The sequence below is a fragment of the Magallana gigas genome, chromosome 8, assembly GCF_963853765.1.
Source record: "Magallana gigas chromosome 8, xbMagGiga1.1, whole genome shotgun sequence".
Lineage (NCBI taxonomy): Eukaryota > Metazoa > Mollusca > Bivalvia > Ostreida > Ostreidae > Magallana > Magallana gigas.
In genome coordinates this window covers 13904559-13925168 of record NC_088860.1, presented here as the reverse complement: position 1 = coordinate 13925168, position 20610 = coordinate 13904559, and the positions used below count along the sequence as shown (strand labels likewise).

At 34.3% G+C, this 20610-nt stretch overlaps 2 protein-coding genes and 1 long non-coding RNA gene across 4 annotated transcripts; 2 read left to right on the top strand and 1 right to left on the bottom strand.

The window, feature by feature from the left end:
• Positions 1 to 850: 850 nt before the first annotated feature.
• LOC105341192 (signal peptidase complex subunit 2) lies at positions 851 to 6357 on the bottom strand. 2 transcript variants are annotated; one of them, XM_011447558.4, is made up of 6 exons: positions 6253 to 6357; positions 4015 to 4044; positions 3133 to 3216; positions 2683 to 2843; positions 1556 to 1690; positions 851 to 1389 (listed from the first exon to the last, which is right to left on the bottom strand). In XM_011447558.4, exons 1-6 carry the CDS (start codon positions 6262 to 6264, stop codon positions 1203 to 1205), a joined length of 609 nt encoding a protein of 202 aa, XP_011445860.3. In that variant the 5' UTR covers positions 6265 to 6357; the 3' UTR covers positions 851 to 1202. The 2 variants fall into 2 exon arrangements, with proteins under 2 accessions (XP_011445860.3, XP_011445862.3); XM_011447560.4 differs by lacking the exon at positions 4015 to 4044 and having other exon boundaries at positions 6253 to 6323.
• A 5-nt stretch (positions 6358 to 6362) lies between these two features.
• Positions 6363 to 7210, top strand: LOC136270538 (uncharacterized). The gene is made up of 3 exons (XR_010708290.1): positions 6363 to 6425; positions 6921 to 7031; positions 7172 to 7210. It is a non-coding gene; the product is annotated as an uncharacterized lncRNA (long non-coding RNA).
• An 899-nt stretch (positions 7211 to 8109) lies between these two features.
• On the top strand, positions 8110 to 18364 carry LOC105341194 (intraflagellar transport protein 81 homolog). Its single transcript, XM_066068361.1, has 12 exons — positions 8110 to 8284; positions 8679 to 8834; positions 9076 to 9186; positions 9404 to 9488; positions 9787 to 9950; positions 10634 to 10729; positions 10949 to 11095; positions 11572 to 11721; positions 11927 to 12145; positions 14978 to 15064; positions 15804 to 15961; positions 17940 to 18364. The coding sequence occupies exons 1-12, from the start codon at positions 8249 to 8251 to the stop codon at positions 18190 to 18192; spliced, it is 1662 nt and encodes a 553-aa protein (XP_065924433.1). The 5' UTR covers positions 8110 to 8248; the 3' UTR covers positions 18193 to 18364.
• The last annotated feature ends 2246 nt before the right edge of the window (positions 18365 to 20610 follow it).

Genomic DNA, 20610 nt, shown 5'->3' with positions numbered 1-20610 from the left:
ATATACTCCCCCCCCCAAAAAAAAAAAAAACCAAAAAAAAAAAAACCAGAACGGATTTTAACGTTCAACCAATTAAGTTGAAAGCGCGTTGGATATACACGTCGTGACATCAGAAATTTATATATATGTCATCGAGTGTAGAGCGGATACGATGTCCCTGTGCCCCCACCTTGATCTAGACATCAGCAAAACGGGCGCTCAGGAGTGCTTGCCTGAATTTTTCCGTAACTCCCTTAATTAGACCTGCTCTGTTGAAGTACATGTAACATCACTTGTACATGATTTATAATGGCACCGAAGCACCGAACAAACCTGAATTCATATCCAGCATTTTCTACTATAAAATCGAACATCTTTGCCTAGATTTCTTTGAAAATTTTCATTAAGCCCAAACACTGCTTGGTTATAATTCTAAATGATGATTTAAACAACAAGTGCATAGTTATGTTGTAGTTATATCAAAGTCCATTTCCAAAACCCAATAAAAGTGATCCTTCAAAGTATCAACAAAAATTGCTTCGTGAACAGTGAATATCTTAATTAAACTCTTGATCTTTATAATTATGCGGTGATTTTCCATGGATTTATATATAAGGATTTTACTGGGACATATATTAACATTCATTATTGATGCCTAGCCGCAAATTCGCTATATCCGTAATCTTTGTATTTGAATAAAACGAGTTTTAATGTGTACATTGTCCCCTTTACATTTCAATGGAAACTGAACACCTAATATTAATAATAAGCTACAAATTAAGATAAAAAGGGTGGATTTCCGTTGGGGGGGGGGGAGACAGGAATCTATCAAGAATACTAAGTTAGAATAAAGAAACAATAACAATTCAAAGACACAAATGTAGATTTTAATTGAACTATTCATTCAATAGGTCATGAGATTTACACATCATGATAACTCTACTTGAAGATGTCACTGTATTAAATCAACATTCAGCTCATATACACCCCTCACACTGACTCACAACATACAGAATTATGATAAGGAAAGTCACAATGAAAAGTATTCCCAACTACCCAACAAGTAGCACCACTATTCAGACAGGCAACTCACTTCAGCTCTCACAACAATACACAGTAAAACACAGACAGGTGATCAAAAGGAAAATATATATTGCCTATTGTAAAGCCGAATGGCATTTGCAATATCTCCAAAGTTCAAATGATCATTAGATCTAAATAATTTAATTCTTCTTGTCCTCGGCAGAAATCTTGTTTTGAAGAAGTCTGATTTCCGGCTCGAATAAATCAAAGCATAATGTTCCTTTCTCATCAAAGTAGCTGGAAACACATTTTGAAAACTCTTTTGTTCTTTTGATTCCAGTTTTGCCGTCAATGAAAGTCATGCTAAGGTGGTACATGTCATCATATCTACAAAATCCAAGCAAAACGATGTACAATTCTTCCCTATAGTATTAGTCTGTTATAGACAATTATCAGTTTTTTCTCTTCATATTTAAATTTTGTACAAAGGACAAGCATGTGTACACAGTAGAAAAGAAAACCACACAGAGTAAATTCAGAGAGATAGTCTTACTTCTTTAGCATGGAGGCTAGCTCCCACTTATTGTCAGGATCTATTCCAGCTTCGTCCTTCTGTAGGGCCACCAGGAAAATCCCCTTCTCTACGTAGGTGGTGTACACTGTCAGGACCCCCATCAACACAAAGTATCTACACCCAGGCTAAGGAACAACAACATCCACACAAGTGTACCCACCAGCTTAACAACTGACATGTGTATCAAAACGGATTCATGTTATGCTGTATACAGGGTTATTTTCGCCCTGTCTTATTTTCGCCCCATATTACTTGCAAACTATTTTGCCCCGTGTTGAATTCCCCCAGATAAAGTTGTGTTTAAAGAGAGATTATTTGAGACATTGGATTTCATCCAGTCTTTATTCCCCCCCCCCCCCCCCCCCCTGCTGACAATGAGGGCAAAAGGTGCAAAAATAAAAAGGGGGTGAATACCGGGTATATATCTTCCTGTATACAGTATATGAGTGAACCATACATATACATGTAAATATTGATACAAAAGTATTTTTTGAACAATATTTTTAGGTATCATGAATCATGTAAGAAGTCAAATTCCGTCTTTAATGTTCTTTAAACTTTCCTTTCAAATTTCACACTAAAACTTATTCACCTTTAATATTTATGCAAATATTAATTATTCATTAATATCCCTTTAGATTTTTAACACTTTAAACATCCACAAACATCTTCATTTGTGAATCCAAAAATATTTTCCAAGGGGATGGGTTTGGTGGTTGGGTTATCATGATTTTTACCAAGGACGGGGGGGGGGGGGGGTCCAAGACTAGGTAAATTTACTATTGAAATTGAATTTTAAAGGGGGGGCAGTCCAACAGAACCCCCACCCCCCAAAAAAACACTTCTAGATCTGCGCATAACTGGTATCCATGCATAATAAATATAAAGGAAATGGGGCAATCAATCAGGTGTCAGGTAAGTTTTCATTTTGCTAAATCAAGTCATTACTACAAATGGTGACTGAATTATATTTATCTTTTTTGGGGGGGGGGATAAAAAAGACATTTTTTTAATTTCTATTACATGTACTTCTTTCTGGATGACACTGATGAATAAATTTTTTCGAATATTTCTTGATAAAGTGTTGGTTTGAGTATAAAGGATACGATAGGACACACATGATGAGAACAGGACGAGATTCAGGGAAGGGTCGCAGGAAGTCCCAAATTAGTGCAAACAGTGAGAATCCGACGGCCACCGTACAGATCAGCAGGCGCATGTCCATCAGCTTGTGGGATTCCACGTACCCAAACTTCTCCTTCATCACCTGAGGGAAGAATAAAGCAAATGGAAAATTACTTCTCTAATTGCGTTCGAAATTCAGTTCAACACTTTACCAGAATGCCTTAAGATCATTTGAAAAGTACTTGTTACTACAATAACACATTTCCTGTTGATGTTTAGCAGATTCAACTCAGTTGCATAATAATCTGCTTTCCAGTAATCTGCTTCAACAGAAAAGCAGTAAATTGAATTTTTACAAAAGGTTCGTTAGCACTGACTTTCCGAACAATCGAACCACTTTCCCCAACATTGCTGTAAATGTTTAACTTCACCTTTTTGGCAGCATCATCCAGTGCATTCTTAACGGCAGCTGAGTCCCATTTGTCAATTTTCACTGGCTTCTCGTCGATTTTCCACTGCCGAAACAAAACATTAAAATAAATATTCCCTTTCTGTTTCTCCTGCACTCTCTCCAGTCAGAAACAATAATCAGTAATTGCCATGATAATAATAAAATCAATTTAAAATTCCACACTGCAAAATAGTTTCCTACATACATTGTACATGTATGTAAGGTAATAATGGGGCTAATAAAGGTACATTATTATGTGCTGGGAGGGGTGGTCATTCTGTAAACTTTGCCATGAAATGTCAATACAAGTCAAGAACAAATAGCACAATACATCAAAACAATTTATGAGATTTTTAAATCTTGCTTAAAATTTCCCCATTTTTTTTAAATTTTCTTCAAATGCTTAAGTAAACTACACTGGAATCTGAAAAAAAAATATATTTTGTGATTGAAATAAATTTCATTAGAGAGGAAAATACATTTGTATATGGGTATAATATTTGTACAACACCAAGCTTAATAGTGTATATAAAATGTCGCTGACTTTAAGTTTTAGCTGTCAATTGTCCAAGACTCTGTTGGATTTTTTTTTAACTTCCATGTCCAATAGTTTTACAAATATGACATCACAGTGAGGCGAAAAAGCAGGATGAAAATTCTGCATTTTATGATAGCTTACATCCACTTTGCATGCATCATATATCACTTTGTAACCTAGCCCTTCAAAAGTTGTATCTTGCTCTATTGAACCTAACTAATAATGTAACCCTTGTATCATAGAGTCAAATAATTATGTGGCTCATGAAAACACTAATTTCTGTCACCAACAAACAAGGCATGCATTGAATTAACAGGTTCAAACCTTGGGATCTTTCTCAACCTCCTCTCCATTCTGATCATAAAGAAAACAAGGAATTTGACACAGTTGTATTGAAGAATTTGTACAGAATTTGTAACATGAAGAGAAGTAGTACACATAAAATAACTTTTTTTTCACCAACACCAGATAGCTTATCAAGCTGTGCTCCAATTGATGCTCATCCTTGACATTTAAAGTTTTGTATTCTTTAGGAGATAGTTGATCATTATCTGAACTACATTTTGACAGGCAGGGAGACTTTTTTGCTGCCCTCTCCACATGACTAATAATCAATAACTGCCAAAACAATATACATAATTACATGAATTTGAAATACATTCCTATATAATCCTAAGAGTTACAAAATGTACAAGTTTAAAGGTATCATGACAGCTTGCTCACATGTGCTCTCTGACCTTGATGAACTTGTACACATTTAGTAGGTCAGGGACAACAGTAAAAGTTCTCTGGGAGAACTCATCAAAAGGTAGACTTCTCTGCCTAAGAGAACTTGAAATTATACACAAATTTTAGACACATTTTGAAGGTGCTCTAGGAGAAAAAGTACAATATTTACAATTCTTACTTTTACGGTAATTGATTTTTTTTATACCAGTATTTTTTTCCTCTAGTGGAGGAGTACAAACTTTTAAATTATGACTTTTCTTTCCCAATCTTGATTTTTTTCATTCTAGAACAAAATAACTACAAATTATATTTTTCCATTCATAATCAATGGGCACTCAAGTGATTAGTGTAACCAATACAAACTTTGCCCAAAGACTAGATGTTAATTCTAAACAAGTGGGGGTTCTAGAAGTTCAGAAAAACAGCAGATGCTATAAATAAGAAAAAGAGTTGATTTTTTTTGCACACCTTATATAACTCTACACATACAATAGCACATCTTTTAAATTTTGCATTGGAAACATTTTCTGGAATTTTTAATAGACAAAGGATGTCTGATTTTTCCAAAAAAAAAATTGTTTTCAATATTTGAATATCTACAGAAAAAAAGATTTTGCCTTGAAGTTGCTTTCAATATTCTAGCAATTTCTAGGTAGAATAAAAAAAACCATTTCTTGGCAAAGGTGACTGACTTGTAAGGTGAATGGCTCTCGCATTTTTAATACATATTTTGAATCTTTTGATATCAATATTGTAAGACTAAGAGACTTGCCAAAGAAAATATAATAGATCATAGCTTCAGTGGGTTCTTTGGTGCTTGATGGGTGGGTTCAGAACACGAAATGTCAATCGAAAAAAGAAGGTGATTGACCTCCTATTAATTGGTGATTATTTGCATGGATATACATTAAGTTAAAAAAATTCTATGGTGTTTTAAGGCAGTTGCTTGGTATTGGAGCATGCTGCTCGACCTGTTAAAATGTAAAAAGAGGGCAATTTTTCAGAAAATTTTGAGGTAATCTCTGGCTATTCTATTTAGTGCTATATTTAATTTAATTATTTTTGCATGTTTTATTCTGATATGTTTAAAAATTTGCAAGAGTCAGGATCATATGTCCCCTGCATGCAAACAAATCTTAGCGAATTTAAATATCCACTAAATTAATTATGAGCACTTGTTAAATCTGATCACAGGAGTCGGCGATTCTATTTTTTTTTGGCAATGACCGCTCTTTAAGATCGAGATGTGCAGAAGTGGATTTAAAATGATTTTGAAGGATAATGTTAGGGAAATAAATGCAAGGAATTGATAACATCACGGAGTTGATGTCTGGTGTTCAATATCGGTTGGATAGCAAAATAAAGAAAATCTAGAAAACTCGTTGCCATCCTGTCGCTTCACTCGCTATGCTCACGAAGCTCACAGGTAGGATTTTGCCTGTTTCTCATTTATTTTCAAGAAATTGATAAAATCGCCGACTCCTGTGATCTGATTCACATTTCCTTGACAAAAAAAAACTATTCTCTGCCACCTTTACAAATGTGATTAACGATTCCCGTGAACGTAGTTTATCTTAAAACGTAGCATACACCCTTTTAATTTAATTAAGGATTGGACACTGATCTGTATTGAAAACAATTTTAAGAAAAATGTGTGCATATTTCTCCATATGTCAACCGGTACCCTCTATATTATTGATGTCGTTTTGGTCAAATCTGTCACCAACATTGTTGAAAAAAAAATAAGATCGTAAGATTGAAAAATATAGTTTTTAAAAATTTTAAGTATTTTAAATTCATATAGATAAAAGATCCCAAAAAGCATTAAACTACCTGAGATTTCATTTTCGTTGCAGCAGGAAGTACACGTTCAATATAAAAATGAGATTTCGATTCCGAAGTTAAAAGAATTGATATCGGGATCGGAATTGCGATATTTCAATATCCGGGACACTTGCATATTTTCAGAAAGCAGATCATTGTTATGAATTGTAAGACTCTAACAGGTATTACTTAGTAAGATATGAAAGTTTTCTGTTGCAGAAGTAAAAAGTTTTCGGGTCTGATGATTTTTAAATGTTTTTTTAACACTTATTTATTTTTTTCCAAATGTAAACCCCATAGTAACGTAAGGCGTCTTGTGGTTACCAATATAAATCATAGAAAAATACGAACATGAAATTTTCAAAAAAGATATTTACTCTCTTTTAAAATAATGTATATCAACAAATTTTGGTATTATATTGTTACTTATTACATGTTTCTCAAAAAGTAAATTTCATGAAATAGAATATTAAATTTTGATTTTAAAACATTACCCTTTTTTCATACAATCAGCAGACGCAAAAAACAAATATCTAATAACAGCAACATGGCATTTTTAGTCGAAAGCTTGTAAAGCTGTAAACAAAAGAGAGATGATTGGTGCCGAACTTTTGATCAGCCAATGGGGCTCGGTCATCTCGATCCCCCTTCTTAATTGTGTATTTTTTTCTTAATAGGATCTGTAACTATAATTGACAGACACTGGACAAATAGGATTTGATTATCTGCAGTCATATACAAAGACAAACATTTTGTATCTTTACTTATTATTTTTTATAAAAAGCCAGGTAATCAGATATTTTGGACTACTCCAAAGGTTAAATAACGGTAATATGATTTTGAAACAAATGATGGTCTGAACTATCTGTGTATTCTTGCCTGAGATGGATGTTGATTATTGCATTTTATTTATTTTTCTTTTTTACAGATTTTTTCTAGCTGGTAAATAAAGAAAAATGAGTGAACAATTAAAGTACATTATCCAGGAATTGGCCAAAGAGCCATTCAGCAAGACCTACAACTTGATTTCATTTGACTCCCTGGAACCATTACAACTCCTGCAAGTTCTGACAGATGTTATGAGTGTTATTGACCCAAAGGTATCAAATTATGTGAAATATGTATGAATAAAATCATGTAGACATGATGTTGCAATACATTATGGTATACATTACGGTAGTGTTCATGTCCAGATGATTGGATAAGTTTTTGAATTATCAAATTGCATGAAAGATATGTTTTGATATTAATATACTAGTAGTTAGATAACAGAGAGTCTACTCAGTCCAAAGTGTACTTTATAAGTAATAGATCAATCATTAAAAAAGTTAAATTCTTCTTTGTAGGTATCAATTATTAAGTTGTTGATATGTCGCCTCATATTGTTTATGTTTTGATAGGTAAATTATACATTGCTGAAAATGTATGACAATATGACTAATTTATTATTTAAACCTTGTAGCAAAAAGTTGATATCCGAGAAGAAGCCCCTGATCAGACTGCAGTTCGGATGTTTAACACCTTGAGAATCCTGAAATACAAACCTCCAACTGAGTAAGTGTTCAAGCAAGGTCCAACTTAAATATCCTTAGCCGTTTTCTCGACTTCCATATATGATATTAGTATGAAAATACATGTTAATTTCCATTTATATGTCCCTTAACAAATTCTAATTTTCTTTTTTCAGAGATGTGTAAGTACCTTTTTCAATAGTTTTTCAACATCAGGCTAGGTATGAACTAGAAAAGAAAATCTGATGATATACTGTATTCCATGATGGAAACATATTTCCAATTTACAAATATGGGTGTGTTTTGTGTTTTATTAGACATGTATTTTATTTCACTTGTGTGATTGCAGACAAATATTCCGAAGTGGCCTAGTGCAGGGTGATAAGTTAGTCATCTACCCTATACTTGAATGGCTGCTGAAACGCATTCCAGACCTCCAGAAAAGGGCCCATCTGGCTCGGTTTCTGGTGAAGGTGGACGTCCCCCCAGAGATCATGGCGGAGGACCCCATCCCAGATCTCTATGCTCAGGTACATTTTGAACTGTTTTTACTGATACAAAAATGACCTTTTAGTCATATATGCAACACAAGTACTTAATTTCGTGATTCCGCTGCTTTGCATCAAATCGAGAGAATAGAATATAAAATAGCAATTACTAATTTTTTGCTAAAATTTCCAATAGTTCAAAACTGTCTAAAAAATAAAAGCGAGATTTTATAATCTGCGATGGTTGTTTCTCCTGATATTACTCGGAAATTAATCCCTCGCATTTAATTAGGAATCTACAGTTAGATTGTGCATCTACTTTATCATGATTTACCGTGTACTATTGAGAATCCAAAACTTTTGATGTATTTGTTAGAAAAGAGGATTATTTATGACCAAAAAGTGATAACTAAGGGTAATGTTTTGTCTTTAACAGTATGAAGAGTCTATGGATCAGTTCAAAGATCTACACAAAGAGGCTGAAGGATTAAAGAATGCTGGCTATAACACCGGAGAAATCAAGAAAGACATCTCCAACATGGAGGACGAGAAAGAGCAATTGATTAAGCGTGTTGAAAGGCTCAAAAGAAAGGTACATAATCATGGCTATTGATTTGAAAAAATTGAAGACATTCACCAAAAATACAAATTGGTGTGTGCTACTGATGGTTTAAACTCAAATTTAAAAAGTTGAAATTTTATAGAATACCTTTACAAAAATTTCATCAAAATAAGAGGACTATAATCGCACAGTATCGTGTTATTTTTTTGTACTATTTGATAATGAAAAGATATACTAGCATATGCATAATGAATTATCATCTTTTCAATAGGTGGAGTCTCATCCCAATTCAACCACCATGATGAATGTGGCCAGAAATTTACGACTGGAACGAGACCGCGAAAAGAAGCTTGCTGAACAGCGACAAGAACAGTCCACACTGGTAAGTTCTGTGGAGTCAACAAAAGCAAAAGCAGAAATGTCAGTGTTTAAAATGCATATGTTGTTTTGGTTATCATTTAATTTTAAATATTTTATGTTTACTTACATATAAATTATATACAAAGTTTGCTTTGTGAGAATCATCTCCTTTTACAATTACTCTTGATATTTTGACTTGGCTTTGACTTTAATGGTTTTGCCCTGTCTCCTTACATTAGATTCAACATGAAGATCAGAGAATTCGGCGACTTCAGTCTCAGCTAAATGACACCAGACAAGCCGCAGTAGGGGCTAACCCTGAAGGTGAGTTTTTGTCATACAGGCAGTCAAACATTCTTATAGAATTTAATGATAGTTTCGATCTACCTTCTCTCACAACCTGTAACAGGGAAGATAATTGTTTGTGTATTATTGTTGCAAAAGTATTGTATATGTATATTGTACATGTAAAATTGTATGAAGACATGATATAATTGTTGAGTAATTGTAAAAATACAAAAATGCTGGATTTTCATTTATCTTTTTGATAAAAGCTTGTAGTTTTAAAAAATATTTACTTCACCCCTTCATTATATCTATGTGTGTTTGTTGTATGTTGTAGTGATGCTACAGAGGCTGGAGGAGGAGACCCACACCAACAAGTACATAGTGACAGAGAAGATGCCCAAGGAGATGGCCCAGCAGAGGAAGATCCTGCTCAACCTACAAAAGGTGGTGGCTGAACCAGCCATGGGTCAGTCTGACCTGGATAAGCTCCATGAACAGGTACAGCACCACATGGCAGTACACCGCAGTACACCACAGAACATCACACACATTGGATTGTTACTGCACCACATTACACCGAACACAATACATTGTTACCACTTCTCTTAACATTGTATTACACCACATGTTGCATTGTTATTGCATTGTCCTTTTTCTTTTTTTTTTTAAAGAATAAGGAATTATTGATTGTTTCTTTGAGCATTGCTGCTTTGTGTCAAATGCTGCTAAATTGGATATTTGAATTGCCATTTTAAGAAGGGAAATAAACTGAAATTTTCAATTTTAAGCCCCCCTAAAAAATCAAATTGAGTTATTCCCCTTTTAAAATCTTGCAGTAAAAATAAAACATCTGCATGCAGCATTATTTTTAAAGAATTTCCCTTATAATTTTAGGAGCAATAGATTCTGCGTGTTATTACATTTTCAAATCTGTAATATTTTCTTAATAAAACTAATGTTATCACGAAATTTAGTAAATCCTGTTGTCTAATAATTTAAGTAGTAAGACATTTGTTCTGTTTAATGAATATTTCTTGACCACAATTGTTTTCCCACTTGGATATTGAGTGTAAAGCCTTATTTTTTTATGGCCATGTTATTGTACTGTAACATCTTCTTTATATACCTGTACATGTATACAGTATTACTCTTTCAATTTGTGGGATTTTGTTTGATTGCAGATCACTGATCTGACAGAGGAGATTAAACAACTTGTGGAGAAGAAACTGCGGACAGAAGACCCCACTGATAACAAGTCGGCCTTGTTCAAGCAACAGGTAAGACCATGCCTGGTATTAAAAAATATCTTAGTCTCTACAAGTGACCGTAAAAGTTGTGTAAGGAGGTTTTGAATGAAAGTCAACACTGACCAAATAATGACTTTAAACATATGAATGCTTGTTTCTTTTCAATACTAACAGTAAGATGAGATCATTTAAATTTTTCTTGAAAAACACCAAATAAACTCCTGATAAACATGTTTTTGCTTTTCCTAGGCTGCTATAATCGCCGGGAAGAAGGAAGGAGCTCTGACTAACTTCCGAGATGTCCGAGATATGTATCACAAGATGTCCATGGATTTGGAGCAGAAACGTGAAATTGCTAAAGAAGCAGGGGGTGGTGAGGTCCTGAAGGGAGAAGATGTAAGTTAAATAAAGCCAACAAAATCAAAGTTTTGTTTCTCACTCAGGCAAATCCCATGTGGTCAAGTGCTGCCACATTTATTAATTTTATTGCCACATTGAAAAGGGGAATAGATTAATTTGTTTAAATACATGTATAAAAATTGAATTATTCCCTTTTGCAAATCTTGTTAATTTTTGTGTAAATTCTTTGTATTCAGTTTTTTAAAGCAATTTGGCTTTTTATCCAATAAAAAACTTTAGATGTCTCAAACAATTTGAGAGAATGCATATGCATTTACATTTTCCTCTAATTTTATTTCACCCCATTTTAGATACCCTGGTATGGCATAACGTAGTTATGGTTAAAAAGAAATGATCATTCAGCTCCTTTTTTTTAGCCCCATTTAAAAGGAATACATGTGGTATTATACATTTCTTGCCCCAAAAATTAAAGTTCTCAAGAGAGCTTTATCTTTGGTAACTTTTTGTTACAGTTCAAGAGATATGTTAACAAACTGAGGAGTAAGAGTACCATCTACAAGAAGAAGAGACAGGAGATTGCCGAGATCAGAGCCGAGCTGGGAGTGCTGTCTCGTACCGAGCAGATCCTACGTCAGAAGGATGAGTTCATCACTAGAAGTCTGGTCAGTTGGCTGTGGTTCATAGAGTTTTCTCCAAAGTATCCTTGTAAAATCTCATAATGGCAGAGAGATTAGCTATCATGCAACCCCATTACTTTGCAAATGATTACATTCAAAATATAAAATTGTCAGATTCATTTTAAATTAAAGTGACTGCTATGAAGTTACACACCAGAACATGAGTGAATTTGTTTTGTTTTATTTACAGGAGGCTGTTGAGAACAAGAAAGGAGTAACTGGGTACCGCCAGACTCAGGAGGAACTAGAGAAGGTGTCCGCAGTCAAGAGCGAACTGGACGAGAGGAAAGGGAAGACCCTGGAGGACATCTCCGACATGGTCCAGCGACTTACACGAACCATAGCCAATAAAAAGAACTCGCTGGCCCCCATCATCAAAGAGCTGAGACCAATGAGACAGAAGGCTCAGGTAGGCATGGAATAACAATGATATATATTGATGAGACAAAGGGCTCATGTAGGCATAGAATATTGATGATATAGAGGACTTAGATAGGCATAGAATAACAATGAGATATATTGATGAGCCAGAGGGCTCAGGTCGGGATAGCATATTGATGAGTCGTTTGCATAGTTTGATATTGACATACCGGTACATATAATTTGGTAAGACAAGGGGCTCAGGTAGGCATTGTCTAATATTGACATACATATATGTCTGAGACAGAGTAAGATAATGATAGTCTAAAAGTGAGATACATTGATATGACAAAGGCCTTAGAAATAAATAGTTTACATTGTTGAGATATATTGATGAAGTATAGTGCTAAGTTATAGTTTAGCAATAAAAGGCACTGATAGCAATGAAATGCATTGATTTGATAGAAAGCTCATGCAGAGATAGCGTAATAATGAGATATAATGATGAAATGGAGGACCTTTGTAAAGATAGTTAAACAATGAGATATGTTGGTGAGACAGAGGGCTCAGGTAGAGAATATTTTACAAGTTTTTAAACACAGAAAAAGAAAAGATTAATTTATTATCAAGAGAGGAGAACTAGAGATTGTTAATTTTATCAGAGAGAGAAAGAGAAAGAGAGAGAGACTAGTATGCTGATGCTCAGAGTCTGGAAAATATAAAATGAGATTGAGAGTTAAAATAATGTGTTATAAATATACTTGACAATTTCAAAGGAGTTGGATATGATTTATTGAAATTACATTATTTACGATGAAAATGGTCGTGATATGCTCTAAAAAATTTCAAGTTTTAAAGTGAGCTTCAGAGCTTACTGTGGAATCATTAGATTGTGTGGTGGCTCAATTTTCGTGGAATTCGATGGTACCTCTCATCCATGAATTAACATCCTCCACGAATTAATAAATTAGGGCTATAAAGTCATATTTCTTTTTTGTAGGTATAAGACAGTTCACGAAATTTCATTCCCACAAACATGTATAATTTAGGTGATTTGAGACATCTGTCAATAATAATGTGGATTAAAGTACATTATGATTGAAATAGTTTCACCTGTTTTGAATTTTCAAATTTTAGAATATTTAATGAAAAAATATGTTTAAAAATTTTTTTGAAAGGTAAAAATTTTAAAATGCTCCGCTGGATTCCAACTCATGACTTATGTATTCGTAGTGAATCCTCTAACCCACTGCGCTACGCTGTTAGGTGACAATTTTGGGAAAGAAACCTCTTATAAAACTTACGCTTGATTTTATTTGGATAATAGTAAATCACAACATAGAGATTTCCCATTCCACCTTAAGCAATCCCTGAAAATTGGCCCCCACGAATATTTTATGAATCCACAGTTTTCCTTGACAGCTGATTTACAAATTTTAGTTTTGCATAAGAAATGCTCAAGATAAAACATTTAAAATGGAAAAATAAAATTTTCAGATCAAATTATAGCTATTTTTTTTTATTAAATGACCTCCAATCCCATTCTTGGATGTAGAGGGTATTGAGGATGAATGAATGAACAACACTGCAAATTGTACATTGGAGGGGGGGGTTATTCATTCATCATGAGACATTCAGGAAATAGAACAAAGATCTATTTTTAAAGTGGAAAATAATTTGTGCTGACATTAATCAGTATTCTTCTCTTGTTTTCCATAAAATATTCATTGAGAGGGGGCCATTGTGTAGACTTCATGCTGATCTGATTTGATATTACCATGTTTGTGTGTCATCAGGAATATAAACCTCTCATGAATATGTAAGATAGTGACATTTACTGAAGTTCGTTAGTCTCACTCAAACCAATGAAAGTATAGTTGTCTGGGGACCAGTTTATTGTTTTGGTGATAGAAAAACGTGCTGCTTTGATGTACCTTTGCTTGTTTGTCCTCTCGTTTTATGAAATATCATCCATTATACCCAGTCCCTTCGTCCATTGGAGGCCATGCAGTCAGGAATAAAAATACTCTTACAAATCATCTACATGAATTCTATATACCTGAGTGGACATTTTTATGTTGTCCTCTACATGGAAAAAAACCTTTTTATTTCTGGATGTTTGCATGTTGCTTTGAATTGCAAGGGCATAAACACAATTTTCATTTATTTGGTCCTTTTCTTTAACAATGTTCAGAAAGAAAATGTGTGGCCTATGACCCATGTTTATATGTACCTTAAACCCAAACATAAATCACCCTGGCTCATAAAACCCAGAAAAAAGATGATAAAGTTCCTGTGGTCTTTTCTGTTTATTGACTTTAAAGATTGAGGGTAAAAAAAAATCCAGAATTTGCTTTTAATATTGTTTGTCAAAACACATGTATCTACATGTACCTCAACTCAAATATACACCTTAAAAATCTTGAAGGGGCGTATATTTATCTTTTGTAAAGGAACAGAAGCAATACATTGAAGAAGTTGAATAATGGTTCTTTGTTGATGTCTGATAGATTTAATAATGAAAATTTCTTGCAGAATGGTGATTTAAATGCATGGAATAAATTATGATAACATACTGGTTATTATATACTTGTATATTTGTCTCACATATTAATTAAGAGTCTGAGACTGTCAGGAATTTTATGATCATGCATGTATATGTATGTACATGTATTATTTATGGCACATTCTAATAATAAGATGATCCCCCCCAAATTCCTTCTTAAGAAATTCTTAAAATGATTTGACAGAATTTTCATATTTTAAGTTGATCAAGCCATCTGTATTACATGTACATGGTACACTGGATGTAATCAATTTGGATTGTGGGAAAATCATCATCAAGCATATGAATTATAATCAAGTTCTATTGTATTTGCAGGAACTGACCAACAAGCATGCAGAGAAGAAGCAGGCGTATGACACCGCCGCTGCCGGACTGGAGAGTAACATGGCCAAACTGGAACAGGTAGGGTCGGTCACTGATGGCTTTGTCCCCCCAATCAATTGGTGTCACCATTAATCCAACCAAGTTCTTTTGTGGCTGAGACAGTACCAAGTTCTACTGGCTTCTAAGTCTTGGGTCAGCCATAAATTTCCAAATGATTAGTAGGTTTGTGGCAGTGGGGAAGAGGGGGTTTGCTGCAGTTCATGCTGTGGTTACAGTAGGTGATGGTTTGATGGACTGGTTTCTGAAGTTTAGTTAGGTCATCAATAGTCTGGGCACATTTGTTACTCGGTGATTGAGCTATTTAGATTGCTCATCTCCATTATTTTTTGTAGAAAAAAAAGTAACATAAGCTTGTAAATTTTGAAATATATCATACAGTTGACCAGTAGTACATAACTTGTCACAAAAAAGTTTTGGGGTGATGAATGTTAACGAGAAGGGAGTTTTATAGAAATACTGGTATTTAGGAAACACTCACATTCTTTATGATTATATTTTGTTTGGCAACAAAATTCGAACAGGTTTATTCAAATATTAGTATGCATCAAAATGGTTTCTGACCATTTCACAAGCTCACAAATGCAGAGCCCTGGTAAGTATGGTTGTAGTGCAACAAGGGACTATCGTATACAGTATTACCTATATTCAGTATTGCTTTACTATAAAGACAAGCTCGTGCCATGTTCCCTTAATTGTATGCCACTGTGTGATACACAGGAAATGAGTTGCCTTGACATAAAAGTTTTCTGTCCTACAGGAGGTGCGGGCCTACCATGAGGAGTGTTCCCAGGAGGAGTCGCGCTACCACTACCTCCACTGTATGATGCAGATGGTTGAGATCCAACAGAAGAAGGTGGCTGACGAGATGAAGGCTTACACCTCGGCCGACCCATACGCTCGCAAGAAGACCTTCAGGTGAGCATAGAGGTTACACCAGCAGTCCTCTTCTTCATGTCTTTTCTTAAATAATGGTCCGGTAACTGCCGGATTTTGTTTGTTTACTTTGAAGACAGCTTCATTCCCAGTCCTATTTTATACCCCTTAAACCACACTATCTTGGGGTAAAATCAGAAACCTTTGGCAAAAGTTGAGCATTTTGTAATTCAGGTTAATATTCGTTAACTGAGAATTTTTTATCACTACATAAACAAATGCAGAATTAAATCTTCTCTAAAACTCTATACTATGTTTTTAAAGAAATGGAAACACAATTCAAACAGAGGGAACTACTGTTAGCATACAAACGTAAAATTATTTGTTCCTATACTGTTAAATGATCTAAAAATAGATCCTTTAATTTCTTTTCATCCCAAAACTAGAAAAATGTGACCCATACATAGCTGTTCTCTGAGAATCTGTCATTTTCTTGTGGCACTGAATTTGGTTAGAAATTGAGATTTCCAGAATCATAAAAATGACCATTTTGATGCCCCATATTTGATTCAAATACCTCGTAACCACAGAGTTGTTTTTGTCAACAAGCTTTTTAGGTGTGTTTCATAACAAGTTCTAGAGCTTGCCATGCAACTTTGAATTATTGCCTTGCCTTTCATTAAAATGAATCAACTTAACCACAGAGGTGTAATTGTTTTCAAAACCACAGCATTTCATAACCAGAGGTAGCATACATATGCGAACATTCAGGGAATTACTTGAATTTCATTCGGAAAATATCAAGAAGAGATTGTTTTCTTTGAATAGGCATCTGTTTAATTATTTTTTGTGATAATTGATTATCAATTAGATAAAGGTACCTTATCATTTGCCATGACCTTCTAAATGTAGTTACTGGTTATACTACTGAACCAGAGATAGAATAGTTTTCAAAACCACAGCATTTTACAACAATGAGAAGATTATATATATTCTTGGAATTTCATCTGAAAAATATTTCTGTATTGTTTTCTTTGAATAGGTGTCTGTTTAATTAATATTTTTTAAATAATAATCAGAGATTCTTAAAATGATATAGGTGCCTAAATCATCTGCAATGAATTTTTCAAATTTGTAACTGGTATCAATTTTAAAAGAATTTAAAGAGAGTGTTGATGATGGCTGTATTGTATTAGACTCTCAGAATGGTAGGTAATGTGAAACTTTCTACAGGATTCTGTAATTGTTTGTTTTATAAATAACAACATGTACTGTAAAAAAGAAAACTATTTAAGGGGTAGGAAGTATGTTCCCACACCATTGCTGTTAATCTGTTTGTATGGATCTATATTTCTAACAATTAAATAACAGAGATGTTTTATTCTTAAATTGCATTCACTTTTCTTGTAATTACTGTAATTTTACAAGGAGCAGTGATTCTGACATTGCATTCATTATTGCAGTAATCCCTGTAATCATTTTGCAAAAATTTGTACTTTAAACCTTGTGTTCATTATTGCTGTGATAAATGTAATACATGTACATGTAAACTGTATTCAATTTGCAGGGACTTGTAATTCTAACATTGCATTCACTATTGCTGTACATGTAATAATTGTAATTATAGTAATCAATTTACAGGGAGCAGTGATTTTAACATTGTGTTCACTATGAAATTACTGTAATCAATTACAGGGAGCAGTAATTCTAAAAGTATATTTACCTTAACTGTAATTACTAATCAATTTACAGGGCGCTGTAATTCTAACAGTACATTTGCCATGACATTAATTACTGTAATCAATTTACAGGGACAGTACATTTACCAGGACTGTAGTAACTGTAATCAATTTACAGGGAACTTTTATTCTGACAGTACCTTTACAATTACTGTAACTACAAGGAGCTGTAATTCTAACAGTACATTTACCATTACTGTAACAACTGTAATAAATTTACAGGGAGCTGTAATTCTAACAGTATGTTTACTATTACTGTAACAACTGTAATTAATTTGCAGGGAGCTGTACCAGAGGAAGGTTCAGGAGCAGGAAAACCTTGGTAAGGGTCTAAGGGAGCAGCAGAAGACCGTCCGTGAGAACCATGGCCCAAGTCTCCGCCAGATGAAGATGTGGAAGGACGTGGAGCGGCTACTGGAGTGTAAGCGCCACTGCTTCGAGCTGTCCGGGGGGCTGAGTGGAGGCCTAGGAGGTGGAGGGGTCTATGGGGAGCAGCCCCCTGCAGTACTTGAAGAGGACCGCCTGGTCATGTGATCTGTTTCATTTCTCTGTGAACATTAAGGAATTATTTACTGACGTGATAAAAATAGGGAATTATTTATTGACCTGATTAGAGATAAAGTTATTGCCTTTTTGATCTGTACATCATTCCGTCCTAGATTTCTTTTTAATTGTTTATTAAAATGTATGTTTTGTGGTCAGAAAAGTGGGTCTTTCCTTATTTATTTTTTGGCAGGTGTGGTTAATCTGGAAACATGGTATCACCATAATAAAAGAAAAGATAGTTCTAAATCAGATTATAAATACATAGTTATTGTATTCTCTATGGATTGGTAAGAATAAACATGCCAAGAGTTTATTTACCAAAATAATATTTTTTTCATTGGATTTTAGTGTAAAAATACATGTAATAGGAATATGAGCTCAGCTTCCCAAAGAATATTCCTATGGTTCATTGGCCTGTGAATTCAGTATTCTGGGTATTAGCTGTCCAGCTAACTAATCTGTATGTCTATCAGTTCTTCTTGGTCAGCGGCTGAATTTCTTACTTAAAAAAAAAATAGTTTCAGTATGAAGAACCCATGTTCTGGGTTAAAATATCTCATGAATAAATAAGTAATCAGGATGAATTTTATCGCCCCCACCCTAAACACATCATGATTTTGAGAAAGGCACATTTCAGAGATCATCTTTTCCTTCAGGTGTTATTGGATTTAAATATTTTTCATTCATCTTTTTGCATAGACTAATTATGTTGATTTTTTTAATGGAGTTGAGATTTTGAGAAGTTTATTAACCATTCAATCAAATATTGAATTCAACTTCCTGAAATTGAAAGTTAATATGTTTTGATCTTTGATTAATTGCAGAGAGAATAACTGTCATCCTGCCCGGTCATTGGCGGTTTTTTATTCTTCAATGTAATACAACGCATATGGAGGGGATTTACCCAAATGGGGTGGAGTTCTCAAGATGTTGAAATAATTAAACGATTGCTGGGTCAGACTGCTATAGTCACGTGTAATTTCCTAAGCGTGGTTCCTGGAAAGTTTAATTAATGTAATAATATTTCTATTTTGATTGAATGAGGGACGGGAACTTTAAAAAATAGATTTATAAATCAGACAGTGCCACCAGACCCGTTAGCGGCCACTAAGTCAAACGGTTATCATGGTTATGTAGGAGTTAGGTATGTTTGAGTTACGCCACACACTGTCACTATCTAAATGATTACAACACAATCGCCCCATATTGACCGTTTAATGTTTGAATGTGGTGAAGCTTAATTTAACCAGATGGGAATTTTTCGTGTCGATTTAACACCGGAGGGAACTTGTTCCAGATTTAACCCAGATCTGTCTTGGCCAGTATGAGACCCACGCACGGCCCCGGCGCACGGATAGCACCCCCGGGGGCGGTGATCGAGATTGCTGACCAGATAAAATCCATAGATCGCTGAGTTGTATGAATTGGGTGGGGCATTATAATGATGATGATCTCATTGGACATAACTGTGATCTATATTCAAGACCTATCGGTACGAATTTGGAAGTAATTCAAACAATTACTTTTTTATGATTTTGGTGCTAAATTCCAAGTTACCCAAGTTATTCCTGGTGAATTTTGGGGCATACATTATTAATTTTTTTCTTATTGATATTTATAACCGAATTTATCTTCCGTTTAAGAAAAGGGGAGAACGTTCTTTTTTGTATGCGGTCTTTGATTTTATTTACGATTTAAACTGGAAAAATGTAATAAAAAGTTCTCAAAATAAATCTAGGAATTTTATGCTATAAAATAAACGGCATTATTTTAATTTTATCGTTTACTAGCATCCATTGTTTTCATACCTTTCATATTACAGAAAAATGATGACGTACATTTATATGATTTTAGTTGTATCAAACTCTGATGCCTCCCTTCTTTAAATGAGAGAGAGAGAGAGAGAGAGAGAGATAGAGAGAGAGAGAGAGAGAGAGAGAGAGAGAGAGACTGGTGATGTGGTTCAAATTGCAAGGGCACATTGCAAACAGGCATGACCAAGTACCATGCCTTATGGCGGTTGGTGTCTTGAAGCCCTTGGTGCCACATGCTAGTAATTGTATTTTATTTTACATCAAAACAGAGGATATTCCCAAAACTACAGGCCGTGCAGCCACCTTAAAGAAAGTCATTATCATCAAGTCATAAAACAAATGTTGGCGCCAAACGGTTTGGTGGTGCCAAAGCACTATAATTACATGTGTGTGACCATACTCATAAGATCACAGAGATATAAGAATGATGAGTTTAACCGTACTGAAATATGTACGCTAATTTTGCAAGTACTATTCTATATTTGGTATACACTCCAAAAATTGTTCAAAAACATATACGGTTCGTTGTTTTTTGCGGCTTTATGATTAATTAGTACTAATTACAACTAACGTATAAAGTTTGCACTATAGC